This window comes from Aptenodytes patagonicus, chromosome 30, assembly GCF_965638725.1.
Source record: "Aptenodytes patagonicus chromosome 30, bAptPat1.pri.cur, whole genome shotgun sequence".
Lineage (NCBI taxonomy): Eukaryota > Metazoa > Chordata > Aves > Sphenisciformes > Spheniscidae > Aptenodytes > Aptenodytes patagonicus.
In genome coordinates, this window is record NC_134978.1 from 534,455 (window position 1) to 549,602 (window position 15,148).

The 15,148-nt window shown below is 46.5% G+C and overlaps 1 protein-coding gene across 2 annotated transcripts; it reads left to right on the plus strand.

The window, feature by feature from the left end:
• Positions 1-501: 501 nt before the first annotated feature.
• PBX4 (PBX homeobox 4) lies at positions 502-15,005 on the plus strand. 2 transcript variants are annotated; one of them, XM_076360776.1, is made up of 9 exons: positions 502-761; positions 4,349-4,422; positions 10,864-11,105; positions 11,459-11,649; positions 11,959-12,094; positions 12,352-12,508; positions 12,708-12,814; positions 13,641-13,742; positions 14,173-15,005. In XM_076360776.1, the coding sequence occupies exons 1-9, from the start codon at positions 550-552 to the stop codon at positions 14,263-14,265; spliced, it is 1,314 nt and encodes a 437-aa protein (XP_076216891.1). In that variant the 5' UTR covers positions 502-549; the 3' UTR covers positions 14,266-15,005. The 2 variants fall into 2 exon arrangements, with proteins under 2 accessions (XP_076216891.1, XP_076216892.1); XM_076360777.1 differs by having other exon boundaries at positions 13,641-13,727.
• The last annotated feature ends 143 nt before the right edge of the window (positions 15,006-15,148 follow it).

Below are 15,148 nucleotides of genomic sequence, written 5' to 3' on the forward strand. Positions count from 1 at the left end.
CATGCGAAAACGATGGTGGCCGGGCAACGAACGGAATCCTCGCGCTGCACTGAAATGCATATTTGCACGTTAAGATTGTTTATTGTCTGCCTAGACGAATTAGAGGTCAATTAGGTGGGGAATCCCAAATATTATCACAGTACAGCTTTACGAAATGGCCGACTGCCGCCCTGACGCTACGGCCTGGATTTGATCCCGTCGGCTCCTCGGGAACCTCCGGCGGTAAACGGAGCGCCCGGGGCCGCCGGTCGCGTCCGGGGAACCGCGGGGCAGCAACCGGGAAGAGGGAGGGCGGGAGGCGGCGGCGGCGGCCGGCGCTGGGACCCAGCGCGGGGCTCTCGGCGGCCCCGCCCCCCGCGTGCGGCGGGGGGCGGCGCGGCCTATCGGGGGCGGGGCACGTCGCGGCGCGCGGGGCGGGGCGGGCCCGGCGGCGGCGGCGGCGGCGGCGGCGGCGGGGGGGGGGCTGAGGGCGCTGGGCCCTGTTGTGTGGGAGCCGCTGGGGCCGCGCCGCTGCCCGTCCGCGGCGGACCGGCCCCGCCGCCCCCCGCCATGGAGGACCCGTCGCGGCTGCTGGCGGCGACGCACGGCGCCGGGGTGACCCTACCCGGCGGAATCCCGCCGCCCCCTCCGCCCGCCACCGGGGATCCGGCCGCCGCCCCCCCACCGGGGTCGGGGCCGCCGCCCGCGCACCACGATACGGGCGACGTCCTGCAGCAGATCATGGCCATCACCGACCAGAGCCTGGACGAGGCCCAGGCCAGGTACCGGCGGGCCCGCGGCGGGCCCGGCCGCCGGGCGGGGAGGGGGCTCGGCGCGGCGGAGCGGGCCGGCGGAGCTGTTCGGTACCGGCCGCCTTCCCGCGCCGCCCGGCGCCGTGACTCAGCTCTGCGCGGCGTGGGTGTGGGCGTGGGGGGAGGACGCCCTCGGCCCCGCCGCTCCGGTCGTTACCGGGGCTGCGGCGAGGGGAGGCGGAGGGCAGCGGTCCCGCGGCGCGACCCTCCCGGCCGCGGCTCCGGCGGGGGAAGGGGGCTTTGGTGGGAAACCGCCCTCCGGAGGCGAAAAGTTGCACGTTCGTTCCCCGGTTCCCGGTGTTTCCGCGTCTTCGCCTCCCGTCAGCTGGGGAGCGCTTGAGTACCCAACGCCGGGACGATGCCCGGGCTCCTCGTAATCAATTTTCCGACTCTCCTTCCTTCTCGCCGCGTTAAGAAATTGCCCGGGCGACGTAAATTACGGAAATTGCGGCCGTCATCCCGGTGGAAACGGGATTGTCCTGGCCTGACGCCGCCTGGAACGGGAAGATCGAAGCGGCGGCTGCCGTCGAGGGCCGAAGTTTGCTGGGGAGGGAAAGGGAGAGGAGCCGGAGGTCTGTCGAGGCCCCCGCGGCGCGGGTGCGAGGGGCTCTGAAGGTTTTTCACCGCCACCAAGAAGTTTCGCTCTAATCGTATTTAGAGGAAGAAGAATTACGGTCGTTCCTTCCCGGTCTTGTTGACTTCATTGGGATGTAAATAATTATATGGGAAAAGCAGCCTGGAAATCAACGGAATTCGGCATCTTCTGGTGTGTTCTCCTTGCCCCGGAGCTGCGTCTGGCCCTGATTGGCGCGGTGTAATTACACGTAATTACACGCTTTGCTTCCTCGGCGTGCGCGAGGTGGGCAGCCCCCGCCATGAGGCGGTTTGGGAGAAGGTGGAGACTTGACAGAGCGGGTTTATAAAAATCAGCAAAATGGTTTTCCGGCCTTTTTTTCCGGTTGATCCGGTGCCGCTCCTCCGGCTTTCCCCTGGGTCGGGTGTTGTGCGCGGTCGCCCCTCCCCGCCCGCGCCCCGATTTCCCTATCGCGGCGATTGCCGCGGTGCCAAGGTTTTGTTGGTTTGGTTTTTTTTTTAAGCTCTGCCTAAAGTTTAGCCGGTTTTGGGTACGCCTGTTGCTATCGTGCGCCGTCAGCAACTGGCGTGCCGAGGCAGCGGCGTTACCGAGGTCAGGTACCAGATTCCTGACGGCCGAGTGGATTGATGCGGATATAAGGAAAAACTGTGCGTTCTAAGAATGTCGTAATTTGGGTTTAAAGTCGGCTCTTCCGGGTAACTTTCGACTGCAGCTTGTAGGGCGGTGAAACCTGTGAGCGGTGCTTGCTGTGGGTCGCGTGTAGGACTGTTGCTCCTTCCCAAAACGTACGTTTTTCTTTTCTGCCTGGCGCTGTATCTCAGAAACAACCGCCCGCAGCTCCGGTATAGATTCTGTAGGCGTGGATTCGCCTGTATGTTGCGTAAGAGCTGCAAGTTTTCTCTCGCAACGTCATCTTTAAGATGATTTTGAGCAGAATAAATTTGTCAGGAACTTTAGTTTGAAATAGGAGTTGAGGAAAGGGCTTGGAAAAAAGGCCTGACCGTTGTTTAAACTAAATTACCTTAACTCTGCTTGTTGCCTTAGAAACGGTGTCGAAGCCTACCTGAAGCACGGCAGGCTTTGAGGGCCCCCAGATTTTAAAGCACCTTTGGTGTATTTTCATGAGTATTTGCGTAAAAGAAGCTTTTGTCTTCTGGACAAGAAGTTTGTTGGGTTTACTTAGTCCTCCTTAAGAGGACGTGCTGCTGGGAAAGTAAAGCTCAAGCCTGGTTAAACCCGTCGCAGAAGCGCTACGGGGACGTGGAGCGGGATTCGGGACTTCTCCCACCTGAGTAACGCGGCGTTAAGGGCTCTATTTGTTGGGGATTACTTTTATTCTTTTGTATTAAAAACGCACGTCGATGTGTTTCGTATGTATTATTTTAATGCCTGGTGAACGTCAGAGGGTTCCTTCAGTGCACACGACGAGAATTTTTAAAATCCAAGTTGAAAACTTGGGTGAAAGTTTCATTGAAGGGAAATTAATCTGCCGAGGATGAGCTTAACGCTGCCGTTAAACACGTTACGTTACCACCTCGGTCTTCTTCGCAGGAGTCAGAGGCCGTATTAATTACGCAGTTATCTCTGGGTCTGGTGTCTCCCCTGCCTTGTGCCTAAACACCGCTTTGGAGACCCGGGTGGAGAGCGCGGTCTGGAGGCTTGGAATTCATCTTCTCTCTCCCTCTCCCCGCCGTTTTTCCCTCATCAGGCAAGGACAATAGACTCCACTAGGCTGTCTCCTCAGCTGCCTTTGTTCTCGGGCTGCTTGTCTTGGGGTTGATATTATCAAACATCTCCGCAGCTGAACGGGTTTTCCACTTCTTTTGGCCGTGTCACGAAGGAAAGTGGCCGGTCGACTTCAGCTGCTGCGATTTTTGTTTAAAAGCTTGCGTTCTGATGTTCGCTGGCAGCTCGGCAGTAGCTGTAAGCGTTACGGGCCGTAAGGAGGGCGAGCACCCGTATTTGTGCCGTTCCCAATAGCTGGAGAAGCGACTGGCGCGCAAGAAGGAAGGCCAATTTGTATTTCTAGAAAAACTATACCGAAACCTAGCTATAACGGCGGGTTAAATATTATTCCTGAATTACGAAAGGGGTCACAAGAAGCAAAAGAGACTTTCTTTGAGGCGTACGTTGCAGCTAGATACTTCTTTCCACTGACTTCCAGTGGAAGTTAGGTACCTAACTGCTGGCTGCCCTTGGAAATCGGCGACGGCTAGGTAAAACCACCGCCCGCCCTCCGTGGGAAACCTCAGCTCCCTCTTTTATAGGTCGCTCACCACGCTTGAAGTGTGTTTTCAGCTGAGCAAAAGATGTAATTCTCTGTTTGATTAGACGTTAGGAGGGATTCCGTGTTAATGGTGTAATTAACGTTGCCTCTTCCTGGTGAGAAGGTGTGGGGGGGAAGCGGCAAACACTGGAAGAGCTTCAAAAAGGCAAAATTGGCACGTGTGGTGAAACTGGTACTAAAATGCTGTTAAATACAGTCTGCTTCTCACTGGATCAGGTGGCCGCTCGTTGGGTAAGCTGGGCGAGTCGCCGAGTGGTGCTCGTATTCCACGTTGCTCCTGTTGTTCAGGATCTAAATGCTCTAAACCCACCGTTTTTCCCTACCTTTTGGCTGGATTCCATTATTAGATTTTTATAGACGCGTACTAACTCAAGAAGGAACTCTCTATCCCCGCGTATAAAATACGCTTTTGGTAGAACTGACGGTGCTTACGGTTCCTACAGGCGACACAGAATTTGGATTTTAAGGCCTGCGTATTTTTATGACAGTTTGCTCCCAGTGATGACCGAGCGTGGCACTTAACGTGCAAGTTCTGGTGATATATTTCATGTTTCTTTCTGGATCTTAACGCGCTAACCTGCTGTTACTGAAGCGTGATCCAGTTCTCTGTAAGTCTTGGCAGCTTCCTCAGCCTTTCCCGTTGGCATTCACTCATTCTCTCTTCTTCCGTTTCAGAAAACATGCCTTGAACTGCCACAGAATGAAGCCCGCTCTTTTCAGCGTGCTGTGTGAGATCAAGGAGAAGACAGGTGCGTTGGTGTCTTTCCTGGCCTCGGCTTTCCAAAAAAAACCCCCACATTCAGTCATCAGCTCTGCTCTCGTTTAACGTGGCCTGGGTTTTCCCTGATGGAGTCTACAACTTAAGGCTTTTTTTTTTTTTCTTTTCTTGGCTTAACAGTCTTCTGTCAGCTGGAAATTGTTTTGATGTGCTTTTTATAATGCTGTCTGCGTGCAGGTTTGGAGAAAACAATGCTGCTTACTTGAACGAGTGTTTTGGTTGCGTGTATGCGAAGAATCTATAGGTTGGGGTTTTCTGATGTCTGGCTAGATACCTAGAGAATCCTGAATAATCCTGCCCTGTTGTCACGTTCTTTTTTTCCTTTAAGGAATTGGTACCAAAATTGTGGTGGTAGCAAGAGTTCCAAGTTGACAAATAACTGTATTACGGAGAAAAAGAGACAGTAAGGCAGAACGCTTGGGGATATTGGAAAACACAGAAGTAGCAGGAAATGGAGTTGGTGATCACGCAGCTTTCTCTGAGGAGCAGAAGCACGGGGGGCAAATGGAGTTCGATTTTTTTGGATCGCCCGGTATATGCTCATACACGAACACTTAAGCAACATTGTTTGAATATCTAATTTCTATAAACTATAGTGAATTTTGATGGTTTTTTAGAGAATAACTACTTTCATTATACGTAACTAAAATGGTGGTGGGTTGTTTTTTTTTTTTAAAGTTCTAGTTGTATTAACATTTAACATCCTAAACCTACATTTGTATTATTCTTTCTAAAAGCGTATCGAAACTCGCGGTGCTCCTCATTGTCTTGCCAAGTGAGGGACCACACAGTTCCATTCGCTGCGGTGCTCGTGTCCTCCGAGGCAGCTTTGAGGCAGACATTACACGTTCATTTCTGGAGAGTTTGGCTGCATATATTGCGCTCTCATGATAGCAGCTTGCTGCTGAAGAAAAATGTTGTGGTAGTAGGTGCGTGTGTGCGCGCGCGCGCTGTCTGGGTGTGCTTTTATGTCTGCCTGTCCTTCGAGGATTGCTGTCCTTAAAGAGGGTCTTTCCTCTGTTTTTCCTTTCTACGCTGAAAGCTGCCTTCTGTGTTTTATTGATTGAAACTGCGACTTCTCTGAGCTAAATACGCTTGCAGGAACAGACTCCGATATCGCGGTTATGCTGGATTTGTTTTGGTCTCATAGGTTTTTGAATGTCTGATGGTCTGTCTATTCCTTATTTAAATTATGGGGAGCAGATGTTACGCCTTCAAGCAAACAAAAGCCTGGGCATACTGTAGCACAAGGTTTTGAGCTTTCTTTGTGACCCAGGCACACAAGCTTCTTTTCCAGCTCGGAAATCAGTTTCAAACATGTTCCTCCCCCCCCCCCCATCCTTCCTTCGTTCTTTGTTGGAGCGCTAGTATCATTCACAATAGCTCAGGATAAGCCGTACGCCTTTGCCATGGGCAGCCAGCTGAAAGGTGCCGAAAAATTTTCCCCAGTCGTGTTTATTAATTAAAAAGAAATTGCAAATGACTCTTTGTAATTTAAATAGATTTGGCCACATTTAATATTTTGTTCAAGCCCTGTTGTTCCTCCCCCTCCCATGATTTCAGTTTTTTGTATTTTAAACCAGTTGTGAGAAAAACAGGTATTTTATTTTATTTTCAAGTCTTAAATACCTGCCTGGAGCATATGTAGCTATTTGAAGAGGCATCTAATCCAATACAGCCTGCTTAGTTTTTTTGAAGCATTTGGAGCATTTTTAATCTATGCACAGATAGGGGTTTTGCTGGTTGGGTTATACTTCAGATATGATTCAAGCCGTATGAACTCAAACATGGCATAATTCCATGTTAAAATCGGAATTAAACATCTGCAGCGTTAAAGGTGCACGCTTTTGGTGCTGAACGTTGAATTTCAGAGTTTTTCTCCTCAGCTGATTATACCACGCTAGGAAGACACTAGTCTGTGATGGGCTTCAGGCCCCCTGGGGCAGGGAAAGTGTATTTCTACCCACTTTTGTGGAACACGCTGCGCAGTGGGACTCTGATTCTGTATTTCTGGATGTGTTTGTTGCAACATCGTAACATGGAGTACCATTTTTTTTATTGTTTCTTGCCGTTGCTAGCTGCAATCCTCTGTCCTTCCTTTAACGTGCTGGCACTCGGCTAGGTTAATTCAACGGGTACCTTTTCATTCGGTTATAAAACTTGGCAAGCGGCGTGGCCGAAGAACACGCTTTCTCTTTGTTGCCGAGTTTGTTGACATTCTTACGTAGGCGAGTCTTGTTCCTCAGCGCTCGGAGCCCCGCTGGCTTTTGTCTTCTGTTTCCATTCTCTCTCTCCTCTCTCCCCCCCCCCCCCCCCCCCCCCCCCGCCCCCGAATGTGCGAGACTGTCTTGGATCTGGAGAAAGCGCTTTCCTGTGACGATGCTTTGAGACCAGCTGAACCAGCAGCGATGTCGTTCTCTGTAGTGGGGTGCTCAGGAGGCTGGTGTCCCCACGGAGGACTGCCAACTGAAAAACGGGGTGTCTCGTGCGGGTGAAGAATCTGCTTGATAGTGCAGGGGGGGGTGGGTGGGTGGTATTTTGGTAGCGTTAAGAAGTGGTTTAGAAGGGGTTCGTGGTTGCTTTAGGTGACCTGCTATTAAAAAAATATGCTCCTGCCTTCTCACCTAACAGTGTGATTTGTGGACTGCCAAATCTGTCTGAATAAAACATCAGGAGCCCGTATTTAGCATGAGTTATAGGATAAATATTTGCAAGCGTAACATAGGTAATGGGATCACCTGGGAAAAACTGAGACGCGGACGAGGAGGGGTGCAGGTCCAGGACCCAAGTGCCTACTTCCTTGCACTCTGCGTAGGTATTTTATACTTCATGCCATGTGGGCTGCTCATTTCTGGCCCTAATACGGCAGGTTTTGGTTCTGACTTTGTATATTCTGTACCCAGTAGAGGCATTTATCGTGCTGTTCTTGCTCTATCGCGTGTTATCATGCGTTACTTGCTCTATGAGGGAAAATCTGAAAGGAAAGCAAGTCAAAGCAAAGTGTGTATCACTTATTTTGGTACCAGTGATCTTGTACAGTTCATTACAGAACTGCAACTCTTTAATTAATGAGATGTAGATATATTGTAATGATAGCATTTGCATACCGAGTGAGGCTTCAGCACCTTAGGTTGTGATGTATTTTAATTAAAGATTAATTAGAAATGATGGGAATTTCATTTTGCTTAGTATAATTGTTTTACATATTTGATGAATATCTGGTAGGTGATGTGCCAGAGGACGCACAGTATTACAGTGGTACGTCTGACAGGCTTTCTGAGCCAGCGTGGGGTATTTCTTAAACATCCATAAAAGTGACGGATTGTGAAGGATTTAGGCGTGAAGGATTTTCCCGTTACGCAAGGACTTTGTAAATCATGCTTCAAACACTGACTACGCCATAACTGGTTATGCCATAACTCCGGTCTCTGAGCGTCCTGAGTGTTAATAGAGTTGTCATGTGTTCTTAAACTATTGTGGGAACTTCAAAAATTTGACGGCCAAAAGGCTGCTGAGGGAGGTAAGCTTTCTAGAGAAGCGTTCTCCTTGAAGTATCGTGAGCCAGTAGGTAATCAGCAGCGTGTAAGGACGAGCATATGTAATGAGTCAGTGTTGACCGAGATGCTCTTTTTTGATTGTGGTAACTTTTTTTTGCCTTTGGAATCCTTTTTGTTTAATGAAATCTAGTTCTTCCAGAAGCCACGCGGACTGCAAACTCCTGCTGGCGTAATTTTCAGGACTGTACGCAGAAATGAGCGACGCCTGACCCACAGAGCACGCCGAAAGCTCGCGGGGTAGATGCAGCTACCCTGACAAAACTCGTAGTGGTACGGCCTGTCCTTCTGGAGTTGTTTTTACCAGACTGTCAAATGAGACTTGCAGAAGCTGGTGCGAGCGCAGGGTTCCTGCAGCTGCAATGGTTTTGCTCTCCCGGTGCGCCATCTTTTGAGATTACCAGCTCTGGAAAGGTTGATAGATGAGCAACTGCAGCCTTTGTGCTTGGAAATCGGAACTGGCCGCTACTTGCGGCAGTTATGAATTCACCGAATAGGTAGTTCTGAGTGAATCTGATGTAACTTGTGATCTGTACAAATATTATCATTAGGTGAAGATGCTAGGGGCAAAAATAAAGCTGAAGCAAAAGGTATCCATTCCAGGAGATGACAGCTTAAACTTAAAAATAATATCCGCGGCAATGATTTTTAAACTCGTGTTTTAACTGTCACGCGTATTAAGATGCAATTATGCCAAAAGTTTAAAGTCGGCCTGATGGAGCGGGTTGGACAGACCGAGCTTCTTGCGCTCGTTGGTTCTTAGGTCTGTTTTGACCTTTGAGAGAGTTTGTTACAGAAAACTAGGTTGGAAACGCAGTTTACGCTATGTTGATGAGGGTTAACGCCTTTCTAGTTTCCTGTGACTTAGTAGGGCCAGCCAACCAGTCTTCCCTCGAGACTGGGAAGGTGCTTTATACATGCTTTTTTCAGCAGTCAACTTGAGATGAGCTTATGTGTAATTGATGATAACTAATGTCTAATTACCATAATTAGACAAGTGACATAAAATTAAGCTGCAGCTGGGAGCTTGACTTCAACATGAGGTACTCTGATATGCATCATAATGTGCATAACAAGATGTTTGGCAGAAGCACATTCAAATAAGAAGGTGACGCCAAAATATCTGTCCCGCTGCATTTACGCTTGCCAGTCCAAGCAGTTTAATGCGAGTTTTATCAAAAAGACTGAGGAGCAAACGGCCACCGGCAAACTCTGCCGGGTCTTCTGGAAAAAAGGAGAACTGGCGCTTTTTAAAAACAAAAAACCACCAACAAATACCCCCCCCTTCTTTTCTGTGTTTCATTTCTCATAACGTTCACTCAGTGAAGGGTGTGTGCAGTAGATGGTCTGCTATTTTTTTAAAAAGCTATTAATTTTAATTCCATAATGAGTTAGAAAAGCCACTAACTTTCAAAATAGTCAACACTTTCCTCATTGTTGTCTTAGCTTGAGTTCAACAGTTACCCATGTACTACGTGATAGCTGCTTTTGCCTTACCTTCTTCCACTTGCAAAAAGGCTGGGGATGTTCCGGAGAAGACCTGGATTGCTGGGACAGAGCGAAGGTCCGCAGCCACTCCAGAGCTCGCTCTCCTTCAGAACTGTGTGGGAATTTCTGTATAGCCTGCAAAATATTAAGTTCAGCAATGTGACTGTAAGTTTAGGCTGCTCGTGTGTTCAAAAGCATTACTGGTTTTTGGTTTTTTTTTTAGATGAGCTATTCTTTCGCCTACAAAATGCTGAAAATTGTTATAAATGCGTATGTTTAATGTCTCTGTACACCTACATTGTTCTCCTGCCCTCACACTAGACTCTTTGCCTAACAAGAGATCTTTGTGTTTATCTTTGGTAGGGAGCATAATATCCCGTTAACCTGCCAGTTACAATTTGGAAAAGGTCATTTGAATTTTGCAGCTTCACAAGGTTAAGACCAACTGTTCATCAAACTAAAATTGTCTAGCAATTAAAATCAAATGAAAAGCCAAAAAGCTGTTGGCATTTTTTGTATTGACTCAGTATCTCGTGAGTTCTTACGCTTTTTAAAAAAGGACGTTCATAATAAATTGTCAAAAAATTGGGGAAATTAAGTTTTTAAAATAAACTTGGTTGGAGTCAAACTTGAATAATCTGAGCACGCAGACTGCTGCAGTCTGGGTTTGTGGAATACAAGCTTAAGGAAACCGGCTTCTGGGGCATTTTTTCGTGTTGTTTCAGGTTTTGATAGATTTTAAATAGATTTTAATAGAGTTTAAAATTCAGCACTGTTAAGACCTCAATTTGTAGCCTGCTGCTGTGTAGCATCGTTGCGTCCTTGGCATATAAAGCGGATGAGGTCAAACTCAGGCCTTGCGTACAGATTTCGACGGGATCTTACGAGTGTGGTGTTCGTTCCCGTCCCTGGACACGGAGGCGTAGCAGTTGTCCCAGCGGCTCGGGCCTCTTGTCCATCCACCGTAGTCTGTCTGCACAAGCTAGTGCTGAACGCTGTTGAGGACCGTGCAAGGAGCCAGGCAGCAGGCCGATACGGGGGCACCTGCTCCGTAAGAACCTCGTTCTCATTTTTATAGACTGCTAAAATAATTTCTAAATGGAGTATAAACTAGCATGACCCCGAGTAGTCTTATTAGCCGCGTGCATTTGAAAACTCGCCTTATGTTTCGGTGTTTCTCGATCTGAACAATGTCCTCTTCGTTTTGATGTGTTGCCTCGTGGCTTCGTTAAATGCTCCCTTTTTTTTTTTCTTGAGCTCAAGACCTGCTAAAACCTCTGAAGGGCGTTTAAATGCTTTGCCAGAATTGAAGTGGATGCTCTTTCCTGTTTCGGAAATAATGTTTTGATTCCCTCTTTATATTTATCTAGTGTTAAGTATTCGCGGTATTCAGGAAGAAGATCCCCCAGATGCTCAACTAATGAGACTAGATAACATGTTGCTGGCAGAGGGTGTCTCCGGGCCCGAGAAAAGAGGAAGAGGAGGACCGATGGCTGTAGCAGCAACATCAGGTGGCTGTCCAAATGACAATAGCATTGAACACTCTGACTACAGGGCCAAGCTGTCACAGATCCGACAGATATACCACTCTGAGCTAGAGAAATATGAACAGGTGATCTTTCTGCATGGAAGAGTTTTTATCATCTCAATTAAAAATAACCGTTTTTTCCTTTGGTGTCGGTTTTAAGAACAGAACAGGAAGTATAATGAATTCAGGTGAACGCGAGGATATCAAATTCAGTTGAAAACTTATCTCAGTGTTCCAGAAGTAAGGTGAAGACAGAGGGACCGGACATCAAACTAAAGATAATAAATGTCTCGTTTATCTTTGTTGCCGTTTGAGTAAATAGAGTAAAGCTGAAACATGGAAACTCCTCTGAAGTTTTTTTTTGGATATATATTCTTGTGGGGGAAACGAATTCTAGGTATCTTACTGTTTGTCGATACAAATGTATGTATTTTCAGGCCTGCAGCGAGTTCACCACCCACGTTATGAACCTGCTTAGGGAACAGAGTAGAACAAGACCGATTTCGCCAAAAGAAATAGAGCGCATGGTGAACATAATCCACGGCAAATTCAGCACCATCCAGATGCAACTGAAGCAGAGCACGTGCGAGGCAGTAATGATCCTGCGCTCGCGCTTTCTTGATGCAAGGTAGGAGAGAACAGGATCTGGCGATAACTGACGTTCAAGCCTGAACGTCTTTTCTTGCGTGATGCCAGTGATTGTGTAAGAAATCTCAAGTCCGTCATTCCCAGTGTTGATCTAGTTTAAATATGAGGAATTCGCCACCCGTTTTGCTTGCTAGGGTATACTTTGACATCAACATCTATTTCATTCCACACAATTCTTACGTTCTCCTTCAAACCACAGGTATTTTAGACAAAAAGAGAAGCCCACGGTGTGCTCTAGCCGGTCTACTCTGTAACACCATTTAAATAGGAATAACTGATGTTTTTGTAGGCGTAAACGACGTAACTTCAGCAAACAGGCAACAGAAGTACTGAATGAATATTTTTATTCGCATCTGAGTAATCCTTACCCCAGCGAAGAGGCCAAAGAAGAGCTAGCAAAGAAAGGGGGCATCACAGTTTCACAGGTATGAAGTGTTTTATCTGGAATTCAGTGACTTTTTTTTTTTCCCCTTGAACAATGGCTTGGGTTTTTTCCCCCCCTTAGTTAGCAACAGGCTTCAGTTACTGGTACTTTAAACGGGATTTGGGTTATTCTGAAGGGTTTAGTAGTAGGCATTTTCTGCCTGAAGCCTAGTTTAAAACGTCTCCCTTGCTGGTAACTTCCGAATATAGTGGAAAATGTAATAATTTGGTAAATACTAACAGCGATGTATGTCTCCAGGTTTCCAACTGGTTTGGTAACAAAAGAATTCGATACAAAAAAAACATGGGGAAGTTCCAAGAAGAAGCTAATATTTATGCTGCAAAAACAGCAGTGGATGCAACTAATGTCGTGGCTCAAGGCAACCAGGCAAATTCTCCCTCGACACCAAATTCAGGTGAGTGAGGGCGCCGGTGAAGAGTCTGTCTGCTTGAAAGGCTCTTAATTATTTCTTGTGACAATTGGTACCGCGGAATACCGGTGTTTGAAACGGTCGCAGGGTTTCTTTTTCTTTCAAACTTAAATAATGTAATACTCATTGAAGAACCATTTTTGGTGGGTTTTATTTCTCATTAAAACCTGTTTGTTTTTTTCAGCTTCCTCTGGCTCTTTTAAGATGACAAATTCCGGAGATTCGTTTATAAACTTGCAGTCATTGACTTCCTACCAGAGCTCCCCCGTGGGAGCCAATGTGCAGTCGCAGGTCAGTAAGGAAAAAAAAAAACCCTACTTTCAGCAGTGAGATAAATGTTAAAATCCCATTTCTCTGTCCTTTGTACGGGGTGAAACCGGTTGCCCAGGGAGGTTGTGGAGTCTCCGTCCTTGGAGGTATTCAAAACCCAGCCTGCTCAAATTGACCCCGCTTCGAACAGCAGGGTTGGATTAGACAATCTCGTGTTTTGTTGTTTGTTTGTTTTTTTTTTAAAGGAGATTCTCTTAATACCAGATAGGGATGGATTCTTCTGTCTCTGGCCAGCACTGGCTAGGATGCAAGAAATGACTCGAGTCAAATTTCTCAAACGAGTCAAGAAACAAACCTGCTCAAATGTGTATTTTCTTCTGGAACTGGAATTTTCTCTTACAGAGTTAACCGATACCTGAATTAACCTACTGCTATTCTTCTGTCCCCTTAAATTTACATTAATGAATGAGTATTTTCTCATTTTAGAGTCAGTCTTGTTCCATATAAGTAGAACTTTGCTTAGGATTTGTGGTTAACAGTGTTGTTAAAGTCATTTTAAGCTTTCTGCCGAATTTCTAAATCCATCTAACTGCATAAAATCTGTTCCTCTGTCATAAAAGTTACAGGTGATAGGCATGATACTAGGCTCTAATTCTGCTTGATGATGAACTCGCTAGGTATAGCTCAGTTAATAGCAAGAACTGCAAAGAAAACTTGTCTTCCTGCAAGAAAACCTGCCCCTTGTTTAAAGAATTTTTGGCCCAATAGATCTGTACCACGTACTACTGCATTTCTTTAACTTGACTTTTTATCCTTATTGTTCTCATCGTGTGGGATCTTGTTCTAGATGGATTCCTTACATCATGTCATACACCAGACAGGACGATATGACACAATTGTGGGGAATCCCTTGTATACGACGCAGCGCATAGATGTAAGATGTACTGAGGTATTACTAGAAACACAAATTCTGCCTGAGATTGGTTAATGATCTGTGAATAAATGTTGGCTTTTCATTCCCCCTGACCTCTCTGATGCGGGGCTAGGAAGAAGCTGGAAAAGATGTAGTTTAATACACCAGCCTTTCCCTCCCAGAGACCGGATTTAAAATTTCGGCTTGGGTCACCAGAAAACTTGTGCACTTCAGTTAATTCTTGCCAGAAGGAGATGGCACTAGGAGTAAGAATAACACCATAAAATCTGGGGGTGGAGAGGTTTTACAGAATATTCGTGGACTGTGCTTTGCCAGAGCCGATACGTAGTTATTTCCTTTCAAAAGCACTGTCGCTTGTACGGTGTAAACATATAAAGGCATACTTTGTTGTCTGCAAGTAGTTTCTTAAAGATTTAATGAAATGATGTATTTATTCTCCCTTCAGGCTAATGGCAGCTGGCAGGATGCTACCACCCCTTCATCAATCACTTCACCTGCTGGAGACCCTGGAAGTGTTAATTCGGATGCGTCTAATTAAGTTTTTAGGACCTATTGATGAGAGGAAAGAGGTCATTAGTGTAATTTGTCAATGTTGCTCTTTTGCCAATACTATTGTTTATACAACTTGACACACAGCTAATTACCTCAGAAAAAAACCCTGGAACCAATAGAAGATTGTGATTACAATGATACCTCTCTACCTCTCAGCCTCACGCAGTTGAGTTCTTTTTACTTATGCCCATTGGGATATGAAATTGTTTTAAAAGAACTTGCTTCATTTTCCTAACCAAATTCATTTTTTAAAATATGGATTTTATGGTAAGAATCTGAAAGTGTCTCTTCTAGAACTTGGCGTTTGTCTCAAGTTTTACAGCTTAAGAAAATTGACTTATTTTAATTTCCATAAAGTTTTTTACTATGAAATTTCTGTTCTAGTTGATAGCTACTAACAGTTAAACCCCCTGTATTGTAATTGTATGCGTTCTCTGTATTGTAATTTTGTATAGGAAAATAAGCTTTTCTTAACTAGAATTCATTCTGAGCTAATTAATCAGAACGTTGCTTTACCAAAACTCTCACTGGACTTTGCTCTCGGGTAGGACCTTCCATCCTGTGTCATTCCACGTAATTCTAATTTAACGTCTAGTGAAAAAAAACCAACACAACCACCTGACTTCCCCATGGATAATAGGTTTTTGTGCATTTCTGCAGCTGTTAACACAGAGTCCACCCCTTTCAGTTGAGATTTTATCAAAGATAATAAACTTCCAAAGCTTTTTTTTTTTTCTTTTTTCTTTTCCTTTTCCTTCCTAGCTTTCCTCACCTGGGCTCCCAGGCGGCCGGGCTCCCTGAGGGGATGAGGGAGCGGCGGGTTCCCTCAGGGAAGGGCGGGAAGCCGGGGCGGGAGGGGCGAGGCGGCC

Bases quoted from the DNA above. Each gene is read 5' to 3' on its own strand.
- PBX4 (XM_076360776.1), top strand. From the start codon at position 550: ATGGAGGACCCGTCGCGGCTGCTGGCGGCGACGCACGGCGCCGGGGTG. The intron at 762-4,348 runs GTACCGGCGGGC...CTTCCGTTTCAG, and splicing joins CTGGACGAGGCCCAGGCCAG to AAAACATGCCTTGAACTGCC. The intron at 12,095-12,351 runs GTATGAAGTGTT...GTATGTCTCCAG, and splicing joins GGGGCATCACAGTTTCACAG to GTTTCCAACTGGTTTGGTAA.